At 49.7% G+C, this 22,001-nt stretch overlaps 1 protein-coding gene across 4 annotated transcripts in view; it reads right to left on the bottom strand.

The window, feature by feature from the left end:
• Positions 1-22,001, bottom strand: part of smyd3 (SET and MYND domain containing 3) — a 1,068,428-nt gene that overhangs the window by 730,741 nt on the left and 315,686 nt on the right. For all 4 annotated transcript variants that reach the window (XR_011948475.1, XM_072512909.1, XM_072512917.1 and 1 more), the window contains one exon: positions 591-727. Coding sequence is in view for 3 of the 4 variants with exons in the window: in XM_072512909.1 (XP_072369010.1) it covers positions 591-727 (137 nt within the window). In the remaining variant the exon portion in view is untranslated. The remainder of the gene's footprint in view (positions 1-590; positions 728-22,001) is intronic.

Genomic DNA, 22,001 nt, shown 5'->3' with positions numbered 1-22,001 from the left:
TGGAATCGGCCATTTCAATCTCTATCGCTGGCTATCCACAGTGCTCTGGATTTGTGTCCGTACCTTTCCCCTTTGTGGGAGGATAGCTTTACTGTGTCTGAACGATCTCTTCAAACTCACTCTGAATTGCAACACTGAAGCTCTTTGAGTTTCTGCGAGGATCATTAAATACATGAATGACACTAAACTCATGAATGTTTTCATTTGAAAACAGAGGTTGGGCTGGATTGCAATTCACTGACATCTCACTGGCATTATTTGCGATGTTTACTGAAGAGAGAAGCTGCTAATTGGCACCCATGAGTTATTTTAGCTTCCACTCGCTTTGTAGAGACACATGATGCACATCCTCACAAGAGCGGCACGTCTACGCGGCAGGGCCTCAAGTGTTGTGCACAGGTAATTTGGTTTTATCTCATTTTCAGGAAACCAGCAACGCCTCACCATATCCAACAAACACACCAAGGCACCAAACGACTGCATCGGGGATCTGTTAAGTCAGAGGGGTCAACCAATGGAGAACGGCCTCTCCCAGTCGAACAGCATTTCAATCCTCACGCCAGTGAGTTTTAAAGGAAAAACAAGCTTACTTGACCAAAGAGGCGAAGCAGATCTAAACCAGGAGGCAGCTGGGACGCGTTGTGAATTTCCTCTTTGATATAAAATTGCAGGCCGATTGTAAGTTGCCCAAGGCTTCCTTTCAGTTCTTCACTCATCTCTTTGATATCTGGGAAGGAATAAACAAAACTGGTCGTCAACCACAATGAAAAAGTATGCTTTGTGGCAGCTGTTCTGTCTAGACACATCTACTCCCCAATTCCAGTCGATGCGGCCACAAGCATATATCTTTGCAGCTTTGGCAGGTAAATAAGGTGCAAGAAGCTCCTGCCACTCATCAGTTTCTGTAAAACAGAAAGTGGACAGTAACTTTCACGGTGATAATCAATCAAACGGCTGCATACTGCAGGCATTCGTCTCCTTCAGAGCTCTGCGGTGACAATTGGTGCAATTTGTTTTTGTTTAGACAAGACAGAGGCCAGTGGCCAAGAAGTAAATCATGTGAGGGAATGTCCTCGTGCCACAAAACTAATAAGCAATAGACTCGCGAAGGAGCACCGGTTAACTATCGAGTTCATCGACTCACAGAGGGCTACAGCCCATATCGGGTCAGCGCTGGTCATAAACCACAAGTTGGGGCGGCACGGTGGCGCAGTGGTTAGCACTGCTGCCTCACGGCGCCGAGGTCCCAGGTTCGATCCCGGCTCTGGGTCACTGTCCCTGTGGAGTTTGCACATTCTCCCCGTGTTTGCGTGGGTTTCGCCCCCACAACCCAAAGATGTGCAGGCTAGGTGGATTGGCCACACTAAATTGCCCCTTAATTGGAAAAAATGAATTGGGTACTCTAAATTTATTTTATAATAACACCATGTTTCTTCCTGTCTACTCTATCTATCTATCTATCTATCTCCTCATAATTTTATCTCAATCATGTCCCCCCTCAGTCACCTCTGCTCCAAAGAAAACAACCCCAGTCTACCCAATCTCTCTTCACAGTTAAAACTCTCCAGTCCAGGCAACATCCTGGTAAATCTCCCCTGCTCCCTTTCCAGTGCTGGGATATCGGAAGAAAGCAGGGCAGTTGGATGAATTGGATTGCCCTCAAAAGAGCCAGCACAGACTGGGGGGGGGGGGGGGGGGGGAAGGAGAAAATGGCCTGCTTCAGTGCTGGAAGAAACAACATCATCCCCGGGACCTGTGTTGCTGTAACAAATGAAGGAGGACATCTTTTCAATGCATTCTCTGGATTAACTGCCCACAGGCTTGTACTTCTACCTCATGTACGTAGGGAACAGGTTGTGACAAGCAAATGATGATAAGAACATACGAAACAGGCCATTCGGTCCCCCGAGCCTACTCCGCCATTCAATGAGATCACGGCTGAGCGGAGACGGCCCTCAACTCCACTTTCCTGCCTATTCCCCAGGGCCCTCGATCTGGCTAACTCAACCCTGAGCATATTCAATAACTCAACTTCTACAGCATTGAGGGTAGAGAATTCCAAAGGTTTACCACCCTCTGATATTCCCCCTCATCTCCGTTTAAAATGGGCCACCCCTTATTATTAAGCCATGCCAGCTAGTTATAGATTCCCCCATGAGGGGATACATTGTCTCAGCCTATACCCTGTTAAGTCCCTCAGAATCTTATGGTGGTATACATGCATTGATAACTGAAGGTGGCAGAACAGGTGGAGAGAGCAGTTAGTAAAGCTTATAGTATTCTGGGCTTTATTAATAGGGGAATAGAGTACAAGAGCAAGGAGGTTACGCTGAAATTATACAAGACACTAGTTAGACCTCAGCTGGAATATTGGGCTGGATTGTCCGCCCCACCGCGCCCATTTCTGCCTCGACGGGCCAGCCGGTCAATGGGGTCTCCCATTGTGGGGCAGCCCCACGCTGTCAGGTAACCCCCGAGCACCGGCAAAAGAGAGAAACCCGCCGGCAGAGTATCCAGCCCATTGTGTACAGTTCTGAGCGTCACACTAGAGGAAGGATGTGAACACTAATGAGAAAGTACAGAAGGGGTTTACAGGAATGGTCCCAGGGTGGCACGGTGGCTAACACTGCTGTCTCACAGCTACAGGGACCCGGGTTCGATTCCAGCCTTGTGTGACTGTGTGGGGTTTGCACGTTCTCCTCGTCTCTGCGGGGGTTTCCTCCGGGTACTCCGGTTTCCTCCCACAGTCCAAAGGGGTGCAGATTAGGTGGATTGGCCATGATCAATGCGTGGGGTCATAGGGATAAGGCAGGGGAGTGGGCCCAGCTAGAGTGCTCTTTTGGAAGGTCAGTGCAGACTCAATGGGTCGAATGGCCTCCTTCTGCACTGTAAGGATTCTATGGATGAGAAACTTCAATTATGAGGATAGATTGGAGAGGTTGGGACTGTGCTCCTTGGAGAGAAGGCTAAGAGGAGATTTGATAGAGATGTTTAAAATCATGAGAGGACTGGACAGAGTAGACAGGGAGAAATTGTTCCCGCTTCTAAAAGGATCAAGAAAGAGAGGGCACAGGTCTAAAATTATTTTCAAAAAGAAGCAAATGTGATGTGAGAAAAAACTTTCTCACACAACGAGTGGTTTGGGTCTGGAATGCACGGCCTGGAAGTGTGGCGGAGGAAGGCTCAGAAGGCATTCAAGAGAACATTAGGGCAGCACGGTAGCATTGTGGATAGCACAATTGCTTCACAGCTCCAGGGTCCCAGGTTCGATTCCGGCTTGGGTCACTGTCTGTGCGGAGTCTGCACGTTCTCCCCGTGTGCGCGTGGGTTTCCTCCGGGCGCTCCGGTTTCCTCCCACAGTCCAAAGATGTGCACGTTAGGTGGATTGGCTAAATTGCCTTCGTGTCCAAAAATTGCCCTTAGTGTTGGGTGGGGTTACTGGGATAGGGTGGAGGCGTTGACCTTGGGTAGGGTGCTCTTTCCAAGAGCCGGTGCAGACTCGATGGGCCGAATGGCCTCCTTCTGCACTGTGAATTCTATGATAATCTATGATGATGATTAGATGATTATTTGAACAGAAACAACAATGTGCAGTGATGTGGGGAAAAGGCAGGGGGATGGCACTAAGTCATAATGCGCATAATAGAGCCGGTACAGTCACGATGGGCCGAATGGCCTCCTCCAGCAGCGTAACTATTCGGTGATTCTGTGACCTCTCACTCTGCTAGACTCCAATGGGTGTTGGCCCAACCTGCTCAAAACTTGCTCACAAGACAATGCGTCCATCCCAGGGACCAACCTAGCCAACCTTCTCTGAACAGCCTCCGAGTATTTCATTCCTTATAAATAATGAGACCAAAACCGAGCGCATGGCACTAGGTGTAATCTCAGCAACCCTCGGCAATTGTAGCAGGACATTCCCCCCCCCCTCCTTTGTATCAACATTCCACGATGTGTCTTTGCAACAGCTGGGCAAACAGGTAAGAGGCATGTTTTCCTCTTCCAAACAGCTCCTTGAGTCTACAAAACAACTGTCCATAGTAACTCCTTGTCGGTAGGACTTTTGAGATGTTTCTTCAAGAGGTGGCAATGAAATTCAGGATTAGTCCCTCGAACAATTTCCTTCCTAGCCATCTTGCACACTTTTCAATTATTTCCTCTACATTTTAACGCACTGATTGCTACCGTTCATTTATATTTACAGAATTTGACTACAGTATATTCTGTAGCTGGAGGCAGTAGGCCACATTGGATTTGATTAATCTACACTGATGGAAATGGAGAACATCATTAATAAATGAAACACTATTAAACTGTGGGACAAAAAACAATTTCAGAGAATGGACAGGGTTACTGCGACACGAGAAAGGATAATTAAGGCTGTGCTTACAGCTCAACATCATTAGAGACGTGAGCTGTCAGCCATTACTCAGCAGGTGGCACCTTTCAAATCGGGAGATTGCACATTCAAGTTTCACTTCAGAGACTCAAACACTGTTCAGGTGGGGGACTTCCGGTTGCGGCGATGACTAGCTAAGCCGCACGTTTCGGCGGCTCCAGCTCGAACGGACCTTCGGGCTCTTTTAAGAGCCCCAACGGGAAATTTTTTCGGGATGAAACCTGGTGTGGGGCGAGGCAATAGGGAGTGTCCCCCCCCCCCCCCCCCCCCCCCGCAGCGGAAAAGAAAAATATCGGCGGCGGCGGCCAGATCGCGGAGAATCCCCGAGGGCAGTGGCAGAAGGAACAAAGGAGCAAGGTGGCGGCGGAGGGAGCCCAGGCGACATGGGGACCGGACCAGGATGAGTTTCTAAGACGGTGTGTGGAGCTGTTAAAAAAGGAGGTGCTGGCTCCGATGCTACAGGCAATCGAGGGGCTTAAAGAGTCACAAAAGGCCCAGGAGATAGAGCTCCGTGTGGTGGAGCAGAAGGTGACGGACAACGAGGACGAGATCCTGGGCCTAGCGGTCAAAATGCAGACGCACGAGGCGCTCCATAAGAAGTGCATCGAAAGGATTGAAGTCCTGGAAAACAGATCACAGAGAAAGAACCTTCGGATTCTGGGTAGCCCCGAGGGAGTGGAAGGGGCTGACGGCGGGGCTAACGCGAGCACGATGCTACGCTCGCTAATGGGAGCTGAGGCTCCCTCGGGCCCCTTGGAAGTGGAAGGGGCCCACCGGGTCCCTGCGAGGAGACCAAAGGCTGGAGAACCACCGAGGGCGATGATCGTGCGATTTCACCGCTTCAATGACAGAGAGGTGGTTCTGAGATGGGCCAAGAAGATACGAAGTAGTAGATGGGAGAATGCGGTGATCCGCGTGTATCAGGATTGGAGTGCGGAGGTGACGAGAAGGAGGGCGAGTTTCAATCGAGCCAAGGAGGTGCTGCACAAGAAGAAAGTGAAGTTCGGGATGTTGCAGCCGGCGCGACTGTGGGTCACGCACCAGGACAGACATTACTATTTCGAAACGGCGGAAGAAGCATGGACCTTCATTCAAAACGAGAAACTGGATCAGAACTGAGGGACTGATGTTGGAGGGGAAACGACAATGCTGATGTATATAGAGATGTAAATTGGGGAGGGGGACACACTGAGAAATGTGGGCGCCGGTGGGGGGGGGGAAGAAGAGACACAGGCGGGGGATGGTGAATGGGAATGGGGCGGTAGGGGGAGCTGCGCCACGAGGGGCGAGGTGGTTCTAGAGAGCGAGGGGTTTCTTTTTTCTTTTTCCCGCGTCAGAAAGATGATGGCGGGAAGATAGGCGCAAGGAGGATGGGAGTTCCTCACATGGGGGGGTCAAGGAGAGAGCGGGAGAAGCCGGGGTCAGTTGAAGTCAGCTGATTTTCGGAAGCAATATGGGGGGAGTAACCATGCTAGATGGGGATCTAGCGGGGGAGGGGGAGGGGGGGGAGGGAGGGGGGGGACAACTGGGCTGCTGCTGCGGAGATCGAAAGGGAGCTGGTAAGAGAAAAGGTGGTCGGGGCGGGAATGCGCTGCCTGGGGGACGGGTGGGTGCACAGAATCGGGACGTGGGACTGGCCCAGAGAGGGTGATGGCTAGTCGACAGGGGAGGGGGGCGGGCAGCCCCCCAGTCCGGCTGATCACATGGAACGTGAGAGGCCTAAATGGGCCGATTAAGAGAGCCCGAGTGTTCGCGCACTTAAAAGGACTGAAGGCAGACGTGGCCATGCTTCAAGAGACGCACCTGAAGGTGGCGGACCAGGTTAGGTTAAGGAAAGGATGAGTGGGACAGGTGTTCCACTCAGGGCTGGACGCAAAGAATAGAGGGGTGGCCATATTGGTTGGGAAACGGGTGTCATTCGAGTACTCGTCCATAGCTGTTTCAGACCATGCCCCACACTGGGTGGATCTGGAACTAGGAGAGGAGAGGGAGCAGCGTCCACTCTGGCGACTGGATGTGGGATTATTGGCGGATGAGGGAGTCTGCGGAAGAGTGCGGGGATGTATCGAAAGGTACCTGGAGGCCAACGATGATGGGGAGGTCCGAGTGGGGGTAGTATGGGAAGCGCTGAAGGCGGTGGTCAGGGGAGAGTTGATCTCCATCAGGGCTCACAAGGGGAAAACAGAGGCCAAAGAAAGGGAAAGATTACTGGGGGAGATTCTGAGGGTGGATAAAAAATATGCGGAGGCCCCGGATGAAGGACTATACAAGGAGAGGCGACGACTCCAGACGGAGTTCGACCTGCTGACCACAGGGAGGGCAGAGGCACAGTGGAGGAAGGCACAGGGGATGAGATATGAATATGGGGAAAAGGCGAGTCGCCTGTTGGCCCACCAGCTTCGAAAGAGGACAGTGGCGAGGGAAATAGGGGGAGTTAGGGATGAAACGGGAGCCACGGTGCGGAGAGCAGGGAAGATAAATGAGGTGTTTAAGACCTTTTATGTGAGGTTATATAGGTCCCAACCCCCGGAGGGAAAAGAGGGGATGCAGCAGTTTCTGGACCAACTAAGGTTCCTGAAGGTGGAGGAGCAGGAGGTGGAAGGCCTGGGGGCGCCAATTGGAGTGGACGAGGTGACCAAAGGGCTGGGGAACATGTAGGCAGGGAAGGCCCCGGGGCTTGATGGGTTCCCGGTGGAATTTTATAGAAAATATGTGGACATGTTGGCCCTGCTGCTGGTAAGAACCTTTAACGAGGCCACAGAAGGGGGGACCCTACCCCCGACAATGTCGGAGGCGACGATATCACTAATCTTGAAGCGAGATAAAGACCCGCTGCAATGCCGGTCTTATAGGCCTACCTCACTCCTAAATGTGGACGCCAAGTTGCTGGCAAAGGTGCTGGCAACGAGGATAGAGGATTGTGTCCCGGGGGTGGTGCACGGAGATCAGACAGGGTTCGTAAAGGGGAGACAATTGAATGTCAATGTGCGACGGCTATTGGGGGTGATAATGATGCCCCCAGCAGAGGGGGAGGCAGAGATAGTGGTGGCAATGGATGCAGAGAAGGCATTTGATAGGGTAGAATGGGAGTATCTATGGGAGGTGCTGAGGAGGTTCGGGTTCGGGGAGGGGTTTGTCAGCTGGGTTAAGCTCCTCTATGGGGCCCCAATGGCAAGTGTAGTCACAAATCGGCAAAGATCGGAGTATTTTCGACTACATAGGGGAACAAGACAGGGATGCCCGCTGTCCCCATTACTGTTCGCGTTGGCAATTAAACCACTGGCCATAGCGCTGAGAGACTCCAGGAAATGGAGAGGGGTGGTTAGAGGGGGAGAGGAACACCGAGTGCCACTCTACGCGGATGACCTACTGCTGTATGTGGCAGATCCAGTGGGGGGATGACAGAGGTCATGCAGATATTGAGGGAGTTTGGAGATTTCTCAGGATATAGGCTTAACATGGGAAAGAGTGAGCATTTTGTGATACACCCTGGGGACCAGAGTAGAGGGATAGATGGCCTGCCGCTAAGGAGAGTGGAAAGAAACTTCCGATACCCGGGGATTCAGATAGCCAGGAGCTGGGGAACCTTACACAGACTCAATCTGACTCGACTGGTGGAACAAATGGAAGAGGATTTCAAAAGGAGGGATATGCAGCCGCTGTCGCTGGCGGGCAAAGTGCAGGCGATTAAGATGATGGTCCTCCCAAGGTTCCTATTTGTGTTCCAATGTCTCCCCATATTGATCACCAAGGCCTTTTTCAAAAAAATAGATAGGAGCTTCATGAGCTTCGTGTGGGCAGGGAAGGCCCCGAGGGTAAGGAGGGGGTTCCTACAACGTAGCAGAGACTGAGGGGGACTGGCGTTGCTGAATTTGGGCGACTACTACTGGGCCGCCCAGTGGCGATGATCCGTAAGTGGATGTTAGAGGGAGAGGGGGCGGCGTGGAAAAGGCTGGAGATGGCGTCCTGCAAAGGAACAAATTTAAAAGCGCTGGTGACGGCGCCACTACCGCTCTCCCCGAAAAGGTTTACCACGAACCCAGTGGTGGCGGCAACATTAAGTGTCTGGGGGCAATGGAGGCGACAGAGGGGTGTGCTGGGAGGCTCGGTGTGGTCCCCGATCAGGAACAACCATAGGTTTGCCCCAGGGAGGTTGGGCGGAGGGTTCCAGAGCTGGCACCGGGCAGGAATTAGGAGAGTTGGAGACTTATTTATAGATGGGACGTTTGCGAGTTTGGGAGCGCTAGAGGAAAAGTATGAGCTGCCCCGGGGAAATATCTTTAGGTATATGCAGGTGAGAGCGTTCACGAGACAACTGGTGAGGGAATTTCCGCTGCTACCGACACAAGGGATCCAGGACAGGGTGCTTTCGGGGGGGTGGGTCAGGGAGGGCAAAGTGTCCGAAATATACCGGGAGATGAGAGAAGAGGGGGAGGAGCTGGTAGAAGAACTGAAGGGAAAATGGGAAGAAGAGCTCGGGGAGGAGATTGAGGAGGGTTTGTGGGCTGATGCCCTAAGTAGGGTAAATTCCTCTTCCTCGTGTGCCAGACTTAGCCTGGTCCAATTTAAGGTGCTACATAGAGCACACATAACGGGAGCGAGGTTGAGCAGGTTCTTCGGAGTGGAGGACAAATGCGGGAGGTGCGGGGGAAGCCCGGCGAACCACACACACATGTTTTGGTCGTGTCCGGCACTGGAGGGGTATTGGAGGGGAGTGGCGGGAGTGATCTCGAAGGTGGTAAAAGTCCGGGTCAAGCCAAGCTGGGGGTTGGCTATATTTGGGGTAGCAGATGAGCCGGGCGTGCAGGAGGCAAAAGAGGCCGATATTGTGGCCTTTGCGTCCCTAGTAGCCCGGCGTAGGATTTTACTCATGTGGAAGGAAGCGAAACCCCCCGGTGTGGAGGCCTGGATAAACGATATGGCCGGGTTCATAAAACTGGAGCGGATGAAGTTTGCGCTGAGAGGATCGGCTCAAGGGTTCACCAGGCGGTGGCAACCGTTCCTCGACTACCTAGCGGAACGTTAGGGGGAAAATAGATAGCCAGCAGCAGCAGCCGGGGGGGGGGGGGGGGGGGGGGGGGGGGATTGTTTGTGTTCTAGATGGGGTGAGGGGGCGGGTGGAGCATTATTTCGTGTTATTTGGTTAGTTTACTATATTAGTTAAACAATGTTATATATCAGTTATCACGTTGCCGTTTTTGTTGATTTGTAAGGGGGAAAAATTGTGTTTGAAAACTTTAATAAAATATATATTTTTTTTAAAAAACACTTCAGGTGGAAACTTCAATGCAGCAAAGAGTGGGTGCAGCACGGTTGGCGATGCAATGTTAAATCAAAGCCCCCATCTTGCCCTTCAGTCGGATGTTAAAGATGAGAAGTATTTAGATGAGCATTTGAAATGCCACAGCATGCAAGGCTATGGATCAAGTGTTGGATCATGAGATTAGAGTATTAGTGCTTGGTGGGCGGCACTGACATGATGGGCCGAAGGGCTTCTTTCTGTGATGCAAAATTCTATGGCTCCATAAACATGGCGGTATTTGAAGAGCAGGGTCATTCTCCCCAGTGTCCGGGCCCTCAGCCAACATCACCAAGCCGGATTATCAGATTAAACCCTCAATGCTGCCATGGGACTTTGCATTGTGCAAACTGGCTGCTGTGTCCCCCTGCATTGTAACAGTGGCTACGCTTCAGAATGACTTGATTAGCCATGACGCACGTTGGAGCAATCCACAGTCGTGAAAGGGGATATATAAATGCAGCTTCTTTGATGCCAGTTTACACACTGGAATCAGGAACACAGTAACGTGCACAGATGTTCAGCCATCGGGACTGCCTCTCTCTGCTTTCTCAGCTGCCACAAATATGTTGTGTTATTTGTGGAGGACAGCGGCACGCATTGCTCAGTTTGTAATATCTATCTGCTCCAATCTTTCTAGCTTATGCAAACTTGGCTGCATTTTACTTCAAATCAGAGCTCGTTCTCAACGAGCATTTTTGCAGTCTCTCTCTTCCCCAATTCTCTAACCAAAGGCAGGTCGGACCCATAGCACCACATGGGTAGGGCAAGGAGGCAAGTCCTAAACCCGAACGGGAATCGAGCCCCGTCTTGTTGGCACCAATCTGACCCACACTGGCCATCCAACAAACACACGCCCTCCCCCCCCACCCCCCCCCCCCCCCCCCTCAATCAAGAACTCCAGTTGCCGAGGCAACAAACACTTTTATAAATAAAATAAATAATCTTTATTATTGTCACAAGTAGGCTTACATTAACACGGCAATGAAGTTACTGTGAAAATCCCCTAGTCGCCACATTCCGGCGCATGTTTGGGTGTCGCTGAGGGAGAATTCAGAATGTCCAATTCACCAAACAGCCCATCTTTTTTTTTTTAATGCATTTTTTTTCAGACATGTATCAAAGCAGGTTACAACCCATAAACACCCTGGTGAAATAACTTCCCAGCAATCAACTATACAATCAACTATACAGTCTGTACAAATTTTGCACCCTTTTTCACCCCCCCCCCTGCGACGAACTGCTCCACAAACACAGTCACAAACATCCTCCACCTTTTCTCAAACCCCCCTGCTGAGCCCCTTAACTATTTTTAAAATAAATTTTGAGTACGCAATTCATTTTTTCTAATTAAGGGGCAATTTAGTGTGGCCAATCCACCTGCACATCTTTGCGTTCTGTGAGCCCCTTAACTCATACTTTATCTTCTCCAACTGCAGGAAGTCGTACAGGTCACCCAACCAAGCCACTACCCCCGGTGGCGCTGCCGACCGTCACTCTAGTAGAATTCACTGCCATACAGTCAGAGAGGCGAAGGCCACAACATCGGCCTTCCTCCTCTCCTTGAGCTCCGGTTTCTCTGAAACCCCAAATATCGCCACCAAAGGGTCCGGGTCCACCTCCTCCTCCACTACCCTGGCTAAGACAGCGAACACTCTCACCCAGAATCTTCCCAATTTTTCGCAACTCCAAAACATGTGCGCGTGATTCACTGGCCCCCGCCCACACCTCTCACACTCATCTGCTACCTTCTGGAAGAACCCACTCATTCTCGCCCGAGCCATATGCAACCTGTGGACCATCTTAAACTGTAACAGGCTCATCCTTGCACAGGAAGAGGTCCCATTTACCATACGTAGTGCCTCACTCCATACTCCCCAATTGATCTCCCCTCCCAATTCTCCTTCCATAAGACCAGAAGACATAGGAGCAGAATTAGGCCACTTGGCCCATCGAGTCTGCTCCGCCATTCAATCATGGCTGATATTTTCTCATCCCCATTCTCCTGCCTTCTCCCCATAACCCCTGATCCCCTTATTGAGCAAGAACCTATCTAACTCTGTCTTAAAGACACTCAATGATTTGACTTCCCATTTCTCCTTGATCTTCACCGTCCGCTCGACCTAACAGCACATCTTTGGACTGTGGGAGGAAACGGGAGCACCCGGAGGAAACCCATGCAGACGTGGGGTGAACGGGCAGACTCCGCACAGCCAGTGACCCAAGCAGGAATCGAACCCGGGACCCTGGTGCTGTGAAGCAACAGTGCTAACCACTGTGCTGCCGTGCGTGTTTTACATGCGTGATTTATTCCAGAACGATGAATAATGATGATTTCTACAATTTCTTTGCATCACATGCCTGTGGATTCTTATCCCACTGGGTTTGGAGTTTCCACCTCTCTATTCCTTCTCATCTGTGAATTTCTTCACTCATAAACATATCCACGCCTGATGATTCCAATCAGCATTGAGTAACTTCTTTCATTTTGCACATGCCTCAGTACTCTCCCTCTCCCCTCAGTGTTAATGATTGTCTTCATGACCTTTCAACTAGGAAGTGGAAATGGAGTTTTCATTCAGCTCTTCAAAGGCACAGCTTCTGTCCATCCTTGTAGGTTTTATGATTAGGAACCACCATCGCCTTGATTGATTTTTAGTGCTTCTGCATGTCAACCAACATTCTTGGCCTCAAGTAGAAATCCAGCAGACTGCTTTAATTAATTGCTAGATTCACATTTCTTAACATATGAAGATATACGAAGGTTTGAAATAGGAGCAGAAGTTGACCATTTGGTCCCTCAGCCTGCTCCGCTGATCTGTTTGTGCCTCGAGTTCCACGTTCCCATCTACCTCCCATAACCTTTGGTTCCTTTGCCCGACAGGAATCGGTCTACCTCCGCCTTTAAAAATATCCAATGACTCCGCCTCCACCGCCTCCTGGAGGTCGCAAGTTCCAAAGTCGCACGACCGACAGCGAAAAAAAAATCTTCTCACCTGTGTCCTAAAAGGGTAACTCCGCATTTTAAAGTCGAGCCCCTTTGTGGTTGTTAAGATTCCACAGCTTCCAGGAGAAGGAGCAGGTCCTGCAATGGGCCAAAGAGAATGGAGATTCGAGGAGGGGAGGAAGCACCATCCAGATATACTCGGACATTGGAGCAGATTTGGCAAAGAGGCAAGCAGCCTTTAATAAGACAAAGTCAGCGCTATACAAGAGTGGAGTCAGCTTTGGAGTGGTGTACCCGGTGGGGCTGGGAGTTACTTTTGGGTCGAAAGACCATTTTTTCAATATCCAGTGAAAAGGTCAAGAATTTTCTCTCACCTGAAGAATTTAAGGGCCAATGTGGTGTTTTAGTAGGAGACTCACTTGTGGGTGAGGGCCCAGATCAGGCTCCACAGGTGGTGGGTGAGCCAAGTGTTTCATTCGGGCTCCGATAATAGGGCACGGGGGGTGCAGGGGGGGGGGGGGCAATTTTAATTAACGAAGGGGTCCGTTTTCTGGCGGACAAGGTGGCGGCGGATCAGGGTGGGTAGATATGTGATAGTCACTGGATCACTACTGGCAGGTGTGCTAGTAATACCGGTACATGTGTATACCCCGAAGTGGGATGGTGTAGCATTTATAAGGAAGCTGTTGGCCTCAATACCAGACTTGGATACGCACCAGCGAATTCTGGGGGAGATTTAAATTGTGTGTTCGACCCGGGAAGCTCTGAAGGTGGTAATTAGAGGGGAGATTGTTTCAAATAAAATGTATTTGGATGGGGAGTTTAGAGAAGAGCGGTAGAAGATGGCGCCGGAGCGAGGCGACTCTCTGCGAGCTCTCCCAAACAGATCCACTTTTTACTTAACCTATACTCGTTCTAATCTTTTAAAAATTAATGTATTTTCTTTTATTCCCTTTTCTTCTCATGTACTTAATGATCTGTTGAGCTGCTCGCAGAAAAATACTTTTCACTGTACCTCGGTACACGTGACAATAAATAAATCCAATCCAATCCAAGAAGCTAGTGGGTGATAGTATGGAGGTGGACCGTAGCTACTCATAGGACCCAACCCCGGAGCTCCTGGAAAGCGGGAAGAAACTGCAGGCGCGGTTTGATCTGGTGTCTATGGGTAAGGTGGTGCACCAGCTGAGGCGCTCCAGGAGGTTACTTATGAATATGGGGAGAAAGCTAGCCGCCTTGTAGCTCATCAGCTGAGGCAGACAGCCTCTCGGGAGATCATTTAGGTTCGGGACTCGAGTGGCAGGCTGGTGTCCGCCGCGGAGAAAGTTAACGGAGCATTTGAAACTTTGTGTAGGAAGCTTTACAGGTCGGAGCCGCTGAGGGAGGGAGCAGTGGGGGGAGGGGGGGTCAGATATGTCAGAGTTTTTGGAAGGCTTAGAGTTTCCTGTGGTGGAGGAGGAAAAGCACGAAGAGTTGGAGGCAGTACTGGCTCCGGGGGAGGTCTTGGTAGCGATATGGTGGATGGAAACGGGTAACGTCCCTGGACCGGATGGATCCCTGGTAGAGTTTTCTAAGAAGTTTGCTGGAGGGGGCAGCACGGTGGCGCAGTGGTTCGCACTGCTACCTTACGACGCCGAGGACCTGGGTTCGATCCCGGCCCCGGGTCACTGTCCGTGTGGAGTTTGCACATTCTACCCGTGTCTGCGTGGGTTTCACCCCCGCAACCCAAAGATGTGCAGGATAGGTGGATTGGCCATGCTAAATTACCCCTTAATTGGAAAAAAATGAATTGGGTACACTAAATTTATTTTTAAAAAGTTTGCGGGGCAGCTGGTTCCATTGCTGGTAGAGATGTTTAAGGACTCTTCGGATCGGGGCTCCCTTCCCGCGACACTTGGGCAGGCATCGATTTCTCTTCTACAAAAAAAGTTAAGGATCCCGTGGAGTGTGTGTCATACCGTCCTATCGCATTAATGTGGATGCTAAGTTATTAGCTGAGGTTTTGGCGCTGAGTTTGGAACCCTGTCTTCCTGAGGTTATACGTGACGATCAAACAGTATTTATTAAGAGTTGGCAGCTATCTTCTAAAATGCGGCGATTGTTGAAAGTAGTTCTTACCCCCTCTGCCAGGCCTCATCCAGAGGTGATTTGTCTCCTTGGATGCCGAAAAGGCACTCGACAGAATAGATTGGAGGCACTTCTTTATGGTTTTGGAGAGGTTCAGGTTGGGCCAAGGTTTGTGTTGTGGGTTCGTTTGGTATATGAGGCGCCCTCAGTCAGTGTTCACACCACCATGAGCTCGGGGTACTTTCAGTTAGGGGAACAACGCAGGGGTGTCCGATATCCCCCCTTCTGTTTGCCTTTGGCCATTGCTTTTGAGGGCCTCAGGTAAGTGGAAGGGGATAATGGGGCCACTGAAGATCTTCAGGATACAAATTAAATCTGGAAAAGAGAGTGTATTTTCCGGTTAACCTGTCGGGGAGGGGAGCCAACCTGGGGATGCTTCCTTTTTGCTGAGCCAGATCTAGCTTCAGGTATTGGGGGTCCGGGTGGCTTGGGATTAGGCCTGGCTTTGTAAGGTGAACTATGCTAGTCTGGTGTGTAAGGTCAAGACCGACCTGCAAAGGTGGGATAACCTTCCTGTCCTTGGCAGACAGGGTTTAGTCCATTTAAGATGAACATTCTTCCATGAATTTTGTTCCTTTCCAGTGTCTTCCTGTGTTCCTCTCTAAATCCTTCTTTGGGAAGATCAATGAGATGATATCATCCTTTATGTGGGCGAGCAAGACTCCAAGGATTCGTAGGGTAGTCCTTCAAAGGGATAGACAGTGTGTGGGAGCCTGGCGTTGCCCAACTTGCTAACATAGCAAAGGTGTTAGGTTGGTGTAGTGACTCGGGTCCACTTGGGTGCAGATGGAGGCGCTGTCGTTCAGGGGATCTGGTTTGCGGACACTGGTGTCGGTTTCCCTCCCATTCTTGCCAACAAAATACTCCCAAGTCCAGTGGTTGTTTCCACTCTAAAGGTATAGAAGCAATTCAGACAACATTTTAAATTAGATCCGTGTCAAAGCTGGCCCCCATCTGTGCTAACCATCCATTCGAGCTGGCGAGATTGGGCGCCACGTTTGGGATGTGGGGAAGGAAGGGGTTAGAGAGATTAGGAGACCTGTTTCTGGAGGCGCGGTTTGTCAGTCTAGAGGAATTGAGGGTGAAGTTTGGGCTCTCGGACTCATTCAGATTTCTGCAGGTTCGGAATTTTATACGACGGATCTTCCCGACATTCCCCGTGGCGCCGCCAATCTCTGTTGGAAAGGGTCCTATCGCTCACGGGGTCAGAGGAAGGTAGTATATACGGGCACATTCTAGCAGAAGATTTGGTTTCAGTGGAAGGGGTCAAAGCATGGTGGGAGGAGGAATTGGAGCCCATAATAGATAATGAGGTGTGGAATGAGGCCTTTCGCAGGGTGGACTCCACATCTTCATGCACGAGGCTCGGTTTGATCCAGCTTAAAGTGTTTAGGGTGCACCTGACCAACTCTGGGATGAGTCAATTTTTCTCGGAGGTGGACGATAGATGCGAGCGCTGTTCCGGGCTTCCGGCCAACCACGCGCACATGTTCTGGTCTTGTCCTGGGATTGTTTGTTTTTGGGTCTCCTTCTTTATTAGCACATGACGCCGATTTTGAATATTGAACTGGAGCCATGTCCGTTGCCATATTTGGGGTGTTGGACTCGCCAGGGCTGCAGATGGGTACGGGCGGCGGATGTCTTTGTCTTCACCTCGTTGATTGCCCGGAGGTGGGAGCTGCTGGGGTGGGGGTCTGCATCTCCACCCAGCACCTCAGTATGTTTGGGAGACCTGATGGCGTTTTTGAACCGAGAGAAGGTCAAGTACACAATGAGCGGTTCGGTCGAGGAGTTTTACTCGGAGGTGGTGACCTTTTCTGGCTTACTTTAAGGAACTGATCACCGTCAGTTGTTAGGCAGGGAAGGGAGGGTGGGTGAAGGGGTTGGTGTTACTTTTAATGCTTTTTTTCTGTAAATTGTACTTGGTTTGTTTGTATAGCTTTGACCATTTTGTAATTCATAAAACAAAAATCTTGGCTAAAAACATTTTCTTTTAATGGTCTGGCGAATAGTGGAATTAGGCAAGTGGCTCGTTACTCAGCCGGCACAGACATGATGGGCCTTGTGGCCTCTTCCTGTTCTGTAAACTTTCTATGATATGGAGCCAACTTTCTATGATATGGAGCCAAGTGGTGGATAGAGTTAGGATGCAAATCAATCCTGATCTCATCGAACAGTGGCGGAATAGTTTTGAGGGAAGAATGGGGCAGGCCAATCAATATGTTCCGTCCTGGAACACGTATGAACGTCAGGTAGGAGAAGTTTCAGGATTGGCTGTGATGTCAATAGAATTGCCCGTTCCAATTTTCCCCAGCTCCCTACCCAGTCAGATAGCCTGATGACATTCAGCCTCCAGTCTCCTGACATTAACACCGGATGAATCACAGATGGTTGGCAATGCCCTTGGAGTTATGTGCCAGCAGGAGATGGACAAATGAAAAACACAATGAGGCAAGTGTGCAAGGAGATATCATTGACCGACAGGCCTTCTCACAGAAACCACAGCACCCCTCGCGGGCCCGAATGTTCAGGACGTTGAGCTATAATCGCACAGCAAGAGGCTATGGTAACATGTTCGAAGCCAAACAGTCAGAGATTACGAACATACTGCGGAAAGAATTTAAGTCAGTATGTTACCACATGGTCGACTAACCGGTTGATATGCCGTCTTTAGAATTCTTCAGGATGTTAAATGAGCAAAAGTATGACCCAGACAGTCATTATCAGAAACGTACGGTATTACAGTGCCCTCTTGACATCATTTATCATTGAAAAGTAAATGACACAGAAACTGGGGCTATGAGAGATATTTGGCCCAATTAATTGAGTCTTGAAAAAATTACAAAGCAGTCTCCAGATGTATCCAATGCTTCTGTATTCCCATTGCTACACCCTTTGTTGAATGCTTAACCTTTTAAAATCAGTCACATTCTACATTTTTAAATGCTGCACCCATGGATGCACGCTCTCAAATCCACGGTTCGTTCCAATTACTCAACTTACATTAACACAACATATTGAAGGCTGCAGCAAATATAAACGCAGTCTAGTTTTTCCTTAAAACAAAATTCAGTGACAATTATAGTTTACACTTTTTTCTGAAAATGGCATAAATTTTCACTGGTCCAGCTTTCAAATTGCCTTACGAAAGCATTTTCTGCAGAATACTTTAACACTATTAATCTGTTAAAGGCTCAATGCACTTTAATGGGTTCTCTGACACTAAAATAGAGTAAAGATTACTGCACGTGAATGCCCCAATCAGCCGCAGGAAGTTTGCACTGCCCTGCTCATTACTTCATTGGAATCTTATCCAACTTGCGCTGTTCCCAGTTTTTGGCATGAGTTACAGATTTGATCTCGGCTGCTGAGGGCTTCAAAAACTCTCAAGCTGGGCATGGTCCTCAATATCACGGTTAAACATTGGTGGCGGTGCAGTTCACACAGCCAGCCTGAATCGCTGTGACAGGATGCAATTTTACAGGTGCATTGCAGCCTGGGGCTGCAGAGGGTGATGGCAGCGGCTTCAACTGGACACGAGGTAGACCTCAGCTGGAGTATTGTGTACCGCTCTGGCCGCCACACTGTAGGAAGGATGTGAACACATTGGAGGGAGTGCAGAACACGTTCAACAAGAATGGTTCCAGTGATGAGAAACTTCAGCAATGAGAATAGATTGGAGAGGCTGGGACTGGGGTTGAGGTCTGGAATGCACGGCCTGGACGTGTGGTCAAGGCAGGTTCAATCGAGGCATTTCAGAGGGCATTCGATGATTATTGGAATAGAAACAATGTGGAGGGACACGGGGAAAAGGCAGGGGGATAGGCACTAAGCCATGATGCTCGTTTGCAGAGCTGGTACAGACACAGTGGGCCGAATGGCCTCCTCCTGCACCAAAATCATTTTGTGATTCTGCAAACTTCCTTTCCATTAAATGGTGGTCCTGGGGTCTCTCCGCTCTTACCGTCAGCCATTGACGTGTTGGAAGGGTTTTGCAGGTTGATACTCAACCTGTTTGGCTGGGTTATAACGTACCTTCCTTGCCCATCGAGTCCTGGGTGGGACTCGAAGGGTTAAACAGTACAACATGCAAAACCGAATCAAAAAGAGAAAAATGGGTCCGGATTTATATATCACATTAGCAATTCTTTCCAATGTTTCCAAAACACTTCATATGGTGAATTACTTGGGAGTCCAGTCATCTAAGTGAGTAAAAACAAAATCTAAAAAATTCAATTGTGCCATCTAACTTTCATTTGATGTAGTGAATCAGAAAGGAATATTTAACTCCTCTATGTTCTATAGTTTAATAATATGGAAACATTAGGCTGTATTTTGCAGGGGCGATAGTTGTTGACGACAGTTCACTGGTTCTTGTAGTACAAAGGGTCAACAAATAGGATGTGCTAATATGTGACATAAATGAGGATGTATCATTGACACTTGTCAGTTAAGTGTTCAACTCGAGACAGAGAGGGAGAGCGCGAGAGAGAGAGACAACGCAAGAGAGAGTGCAAGAGAGAGTGTGAGAGATGGCGAGTGAGAGAGCGAGTGAGAGAGAGAAAGAGGGAAAACGCGAGAGAGTGCGAGAGAGAGCAGGCGAGAGCACGAGAAAGAGAGCGAGCATGAGAGAACACACGAGAGAAAGGCTAGACCATCATGTTCAGGGGCAACATGCCGACTCTGTATCCTGTTTGTCATGATATGCAGACACGCAACCAATGGGTCATCAGAACAGGACACAACCAATGGGTAATCAGGACACCCAGAGGTGGCATTACCACAAGGGGGCACTACACGACCACTATAAAAAGGACAAGGCACACAGGCTCTGCCTCTTCCACCGGCAGAAACCTAGAGAGCAAGACAGGGTTGATTAACAGCAACATCACACCCTAGCTCGTGATCTAGAGCAAGCTTGTATAGTTAGCAGTGTAGACTGAGTTACTAGAGTCAGATTAGCAGAGTGTCATTTAGGAGCATTGTTAATCGCTCAATAAATACATTGAACTTATCTCAGAGTCTGGAGCATCCTTCAGCAAAGCCTACATCAAGTAGCAGCTTATGTCACTCAAAGTAACATAACACAACACTGTTTAGATGTAATAACCAAGTGTTCAGCAGGTGCCAGGGTATGACTACAGTTGGCCAAGTAACAGAGTCCTTGGGCGTGATCCAATGGCCACAACCACCTGAAAAGCAAGCGTGGCCGATAAAAGCTGGGAGGACCCGCTCCCGGGATCTACCCGGCTCGCAATGCCCCGCAAGATCTAACACAATCTCACGAAACGTTGCAATGTAAATCCTGCCTATTGTGGACGTGATCACTTTTTAGCAAACTGCATATTAGAGCGAGATAGCTAGTCTCACTTTAATGTGCAGATTCCCAAGGTACCCGAAGCCTTCGCCTCGAAGATCTGGGGTGAGCACCGTTCAGCACTGGTCTCCACAAACGGGGTTCAGAATGGCGCTTGTGAGGGTCTCCCAGGGTATCGGAAGCCCCAGGTGCATTCACTTTGGGCAGGGTGGTACACTGGTACTGCTGGCGCCACCTGGGCACACTGGCACTGCTAAGGTGCCCAGGTGGCATTGCCAGCTGGTAAGAGCACTGCCGGGCTGGTACTGCGAATATGGCGGTTTTGGCTGTTGCCGATCGGGCCGGGTGTGCTTTACGTGGGTGTTGGGGGGGTGGGGCGACAGGGACCCTCCCATAGTGCATTGGGGGGAGTCGGTGGTCACATTTAAAAATGGCACCCCGATCTCGTGCTATACTGAGGAGTTCTGGCGAGCGGAGCCCCTCGATGTAGAAAACGGGGCTAATAGCGACCTTGTCCACGCGTTCCCCGCTGAGGTCCATTATTTAACATGTGTGGCATTGTGTAACCAGGTGTTTCGCGGCGTTACGAAAATCCCTGAATATCTCCATAAGTGGCTCAGTATCAGACGCTAGAATGGACTCTTGGGGCACCTTTCTAACATGTTATATAAATGCAAGTTGTTCTTGCGAAATATATTAGGGTTTAATTCAGATCAGAAGCCATCACTCTAGTTTGATATTTCAACCGCCTGTAAAAGGGGGATTTCGACTAATATGTTTGCTGACAGGATCAAAGAACACAAGATAAATCTAATTCAAACACCAAGATGGGGATTTCAACTTGTTCCTGCTCCTCGAAATGGCAACATGGTGGTTGTCACGATTCCCCTGGAAGGAACAGGCAAGAACGATCTGAGCTTTCAGGTCAGAAACTCGCTGATAACAGAGTGAAATTGAAACATGAACAGGTACATTGGAAACCAATTTCACCAAGTTTAGCCTCCTGAATTAGCAGTAGCTAATGGAACCATTCTATCATAGTGGAGGGCTGGGGAGGGGAGGGTGAGATGGTAATCCCTCCCCCCCCCCCCGGTTCATCTTACCAAATCCACAACACCCACAAGTGAATATCCAGTGACGCTTCCATTATCTCACGTCATCTCCCCAGAGGTCTTCCACAACCAGATGTTTAAAACATTGCACCCAAATGGCACGGGATTTCACAACTGGCTCTGGGTTCACTTCCCTTACAGGTGGCTCGCTTGACTGCTTCTGAGCCTGTCAACTTCCAGATAGCTCACTCCCATCCATCCAATGTGTCCCAAGCATTTAGATCACGAATTAAGCTTTCAGCGTGGGTCATCAGCCATGCTTTTATGAGCATTTCTCTGAATCGTTTGCCCCTCCTCCATGGACAATGGGGTGACTCTAGTTGCAGCGCAGCCTCCCTCTCACCCATCTATTAACCAGCCCCATTAACAATGCATTGATGAACAAGCTGCAGAACTATTTGGGAGCACACGGGCTCAGTTTAACAGCCGTAGCCACCCCAACAGTGACTGCCACGGCATCGGAAATTGAATCAAAGCATAAATGACCAGGGCTCAGCCAGCAAGTACTGTGCGATTGTCACAACAGGCAACATTATCACAGTTAAACTGCTGCAGGGCCTGCCGACACAGAACCGTCTAATTTCAACTGTCCTGTCCATTTTAGCGTGCCTGAGAGGTGGTGGCTTGCAGACTGCTGGTTTGACGCATTGTTAGTGTTTCAATGAGCGCACAGCACTGTACATGTAATTAATGTACACTTATAAGGAAAACCACAGTCCTAAACATGATCTGAAAAGTCGCAGGGGTATTTTCACTGTCAGGCCCAGTAGGAGCATTCCCTGTTCGGAACTTTTAAAATA

The sequence above is a fragment of the Scyliorhinus torazame genome, chromosome 1 (assembly GCF_047496885.1).
Source record: "Scyliorhinus torazame isolate Kashiwa2021f chromosome 1, sScyTor2.1, whole genome shotgun sequence".
In the NCBI taxonomy this organism is placed as follows: Eukaryota; Metazoa; Chordata; class Chondrichthyes; order Carcharhiniformes; family Scyliorhinidae; genus Scyliorhinus; species Scyliorhinus torazame.
The sequence above is the reverse complement of the archived record's forward strand: the minus strand, read 5'-3'. Positions and strand labels throughout refer to the sequence as shown.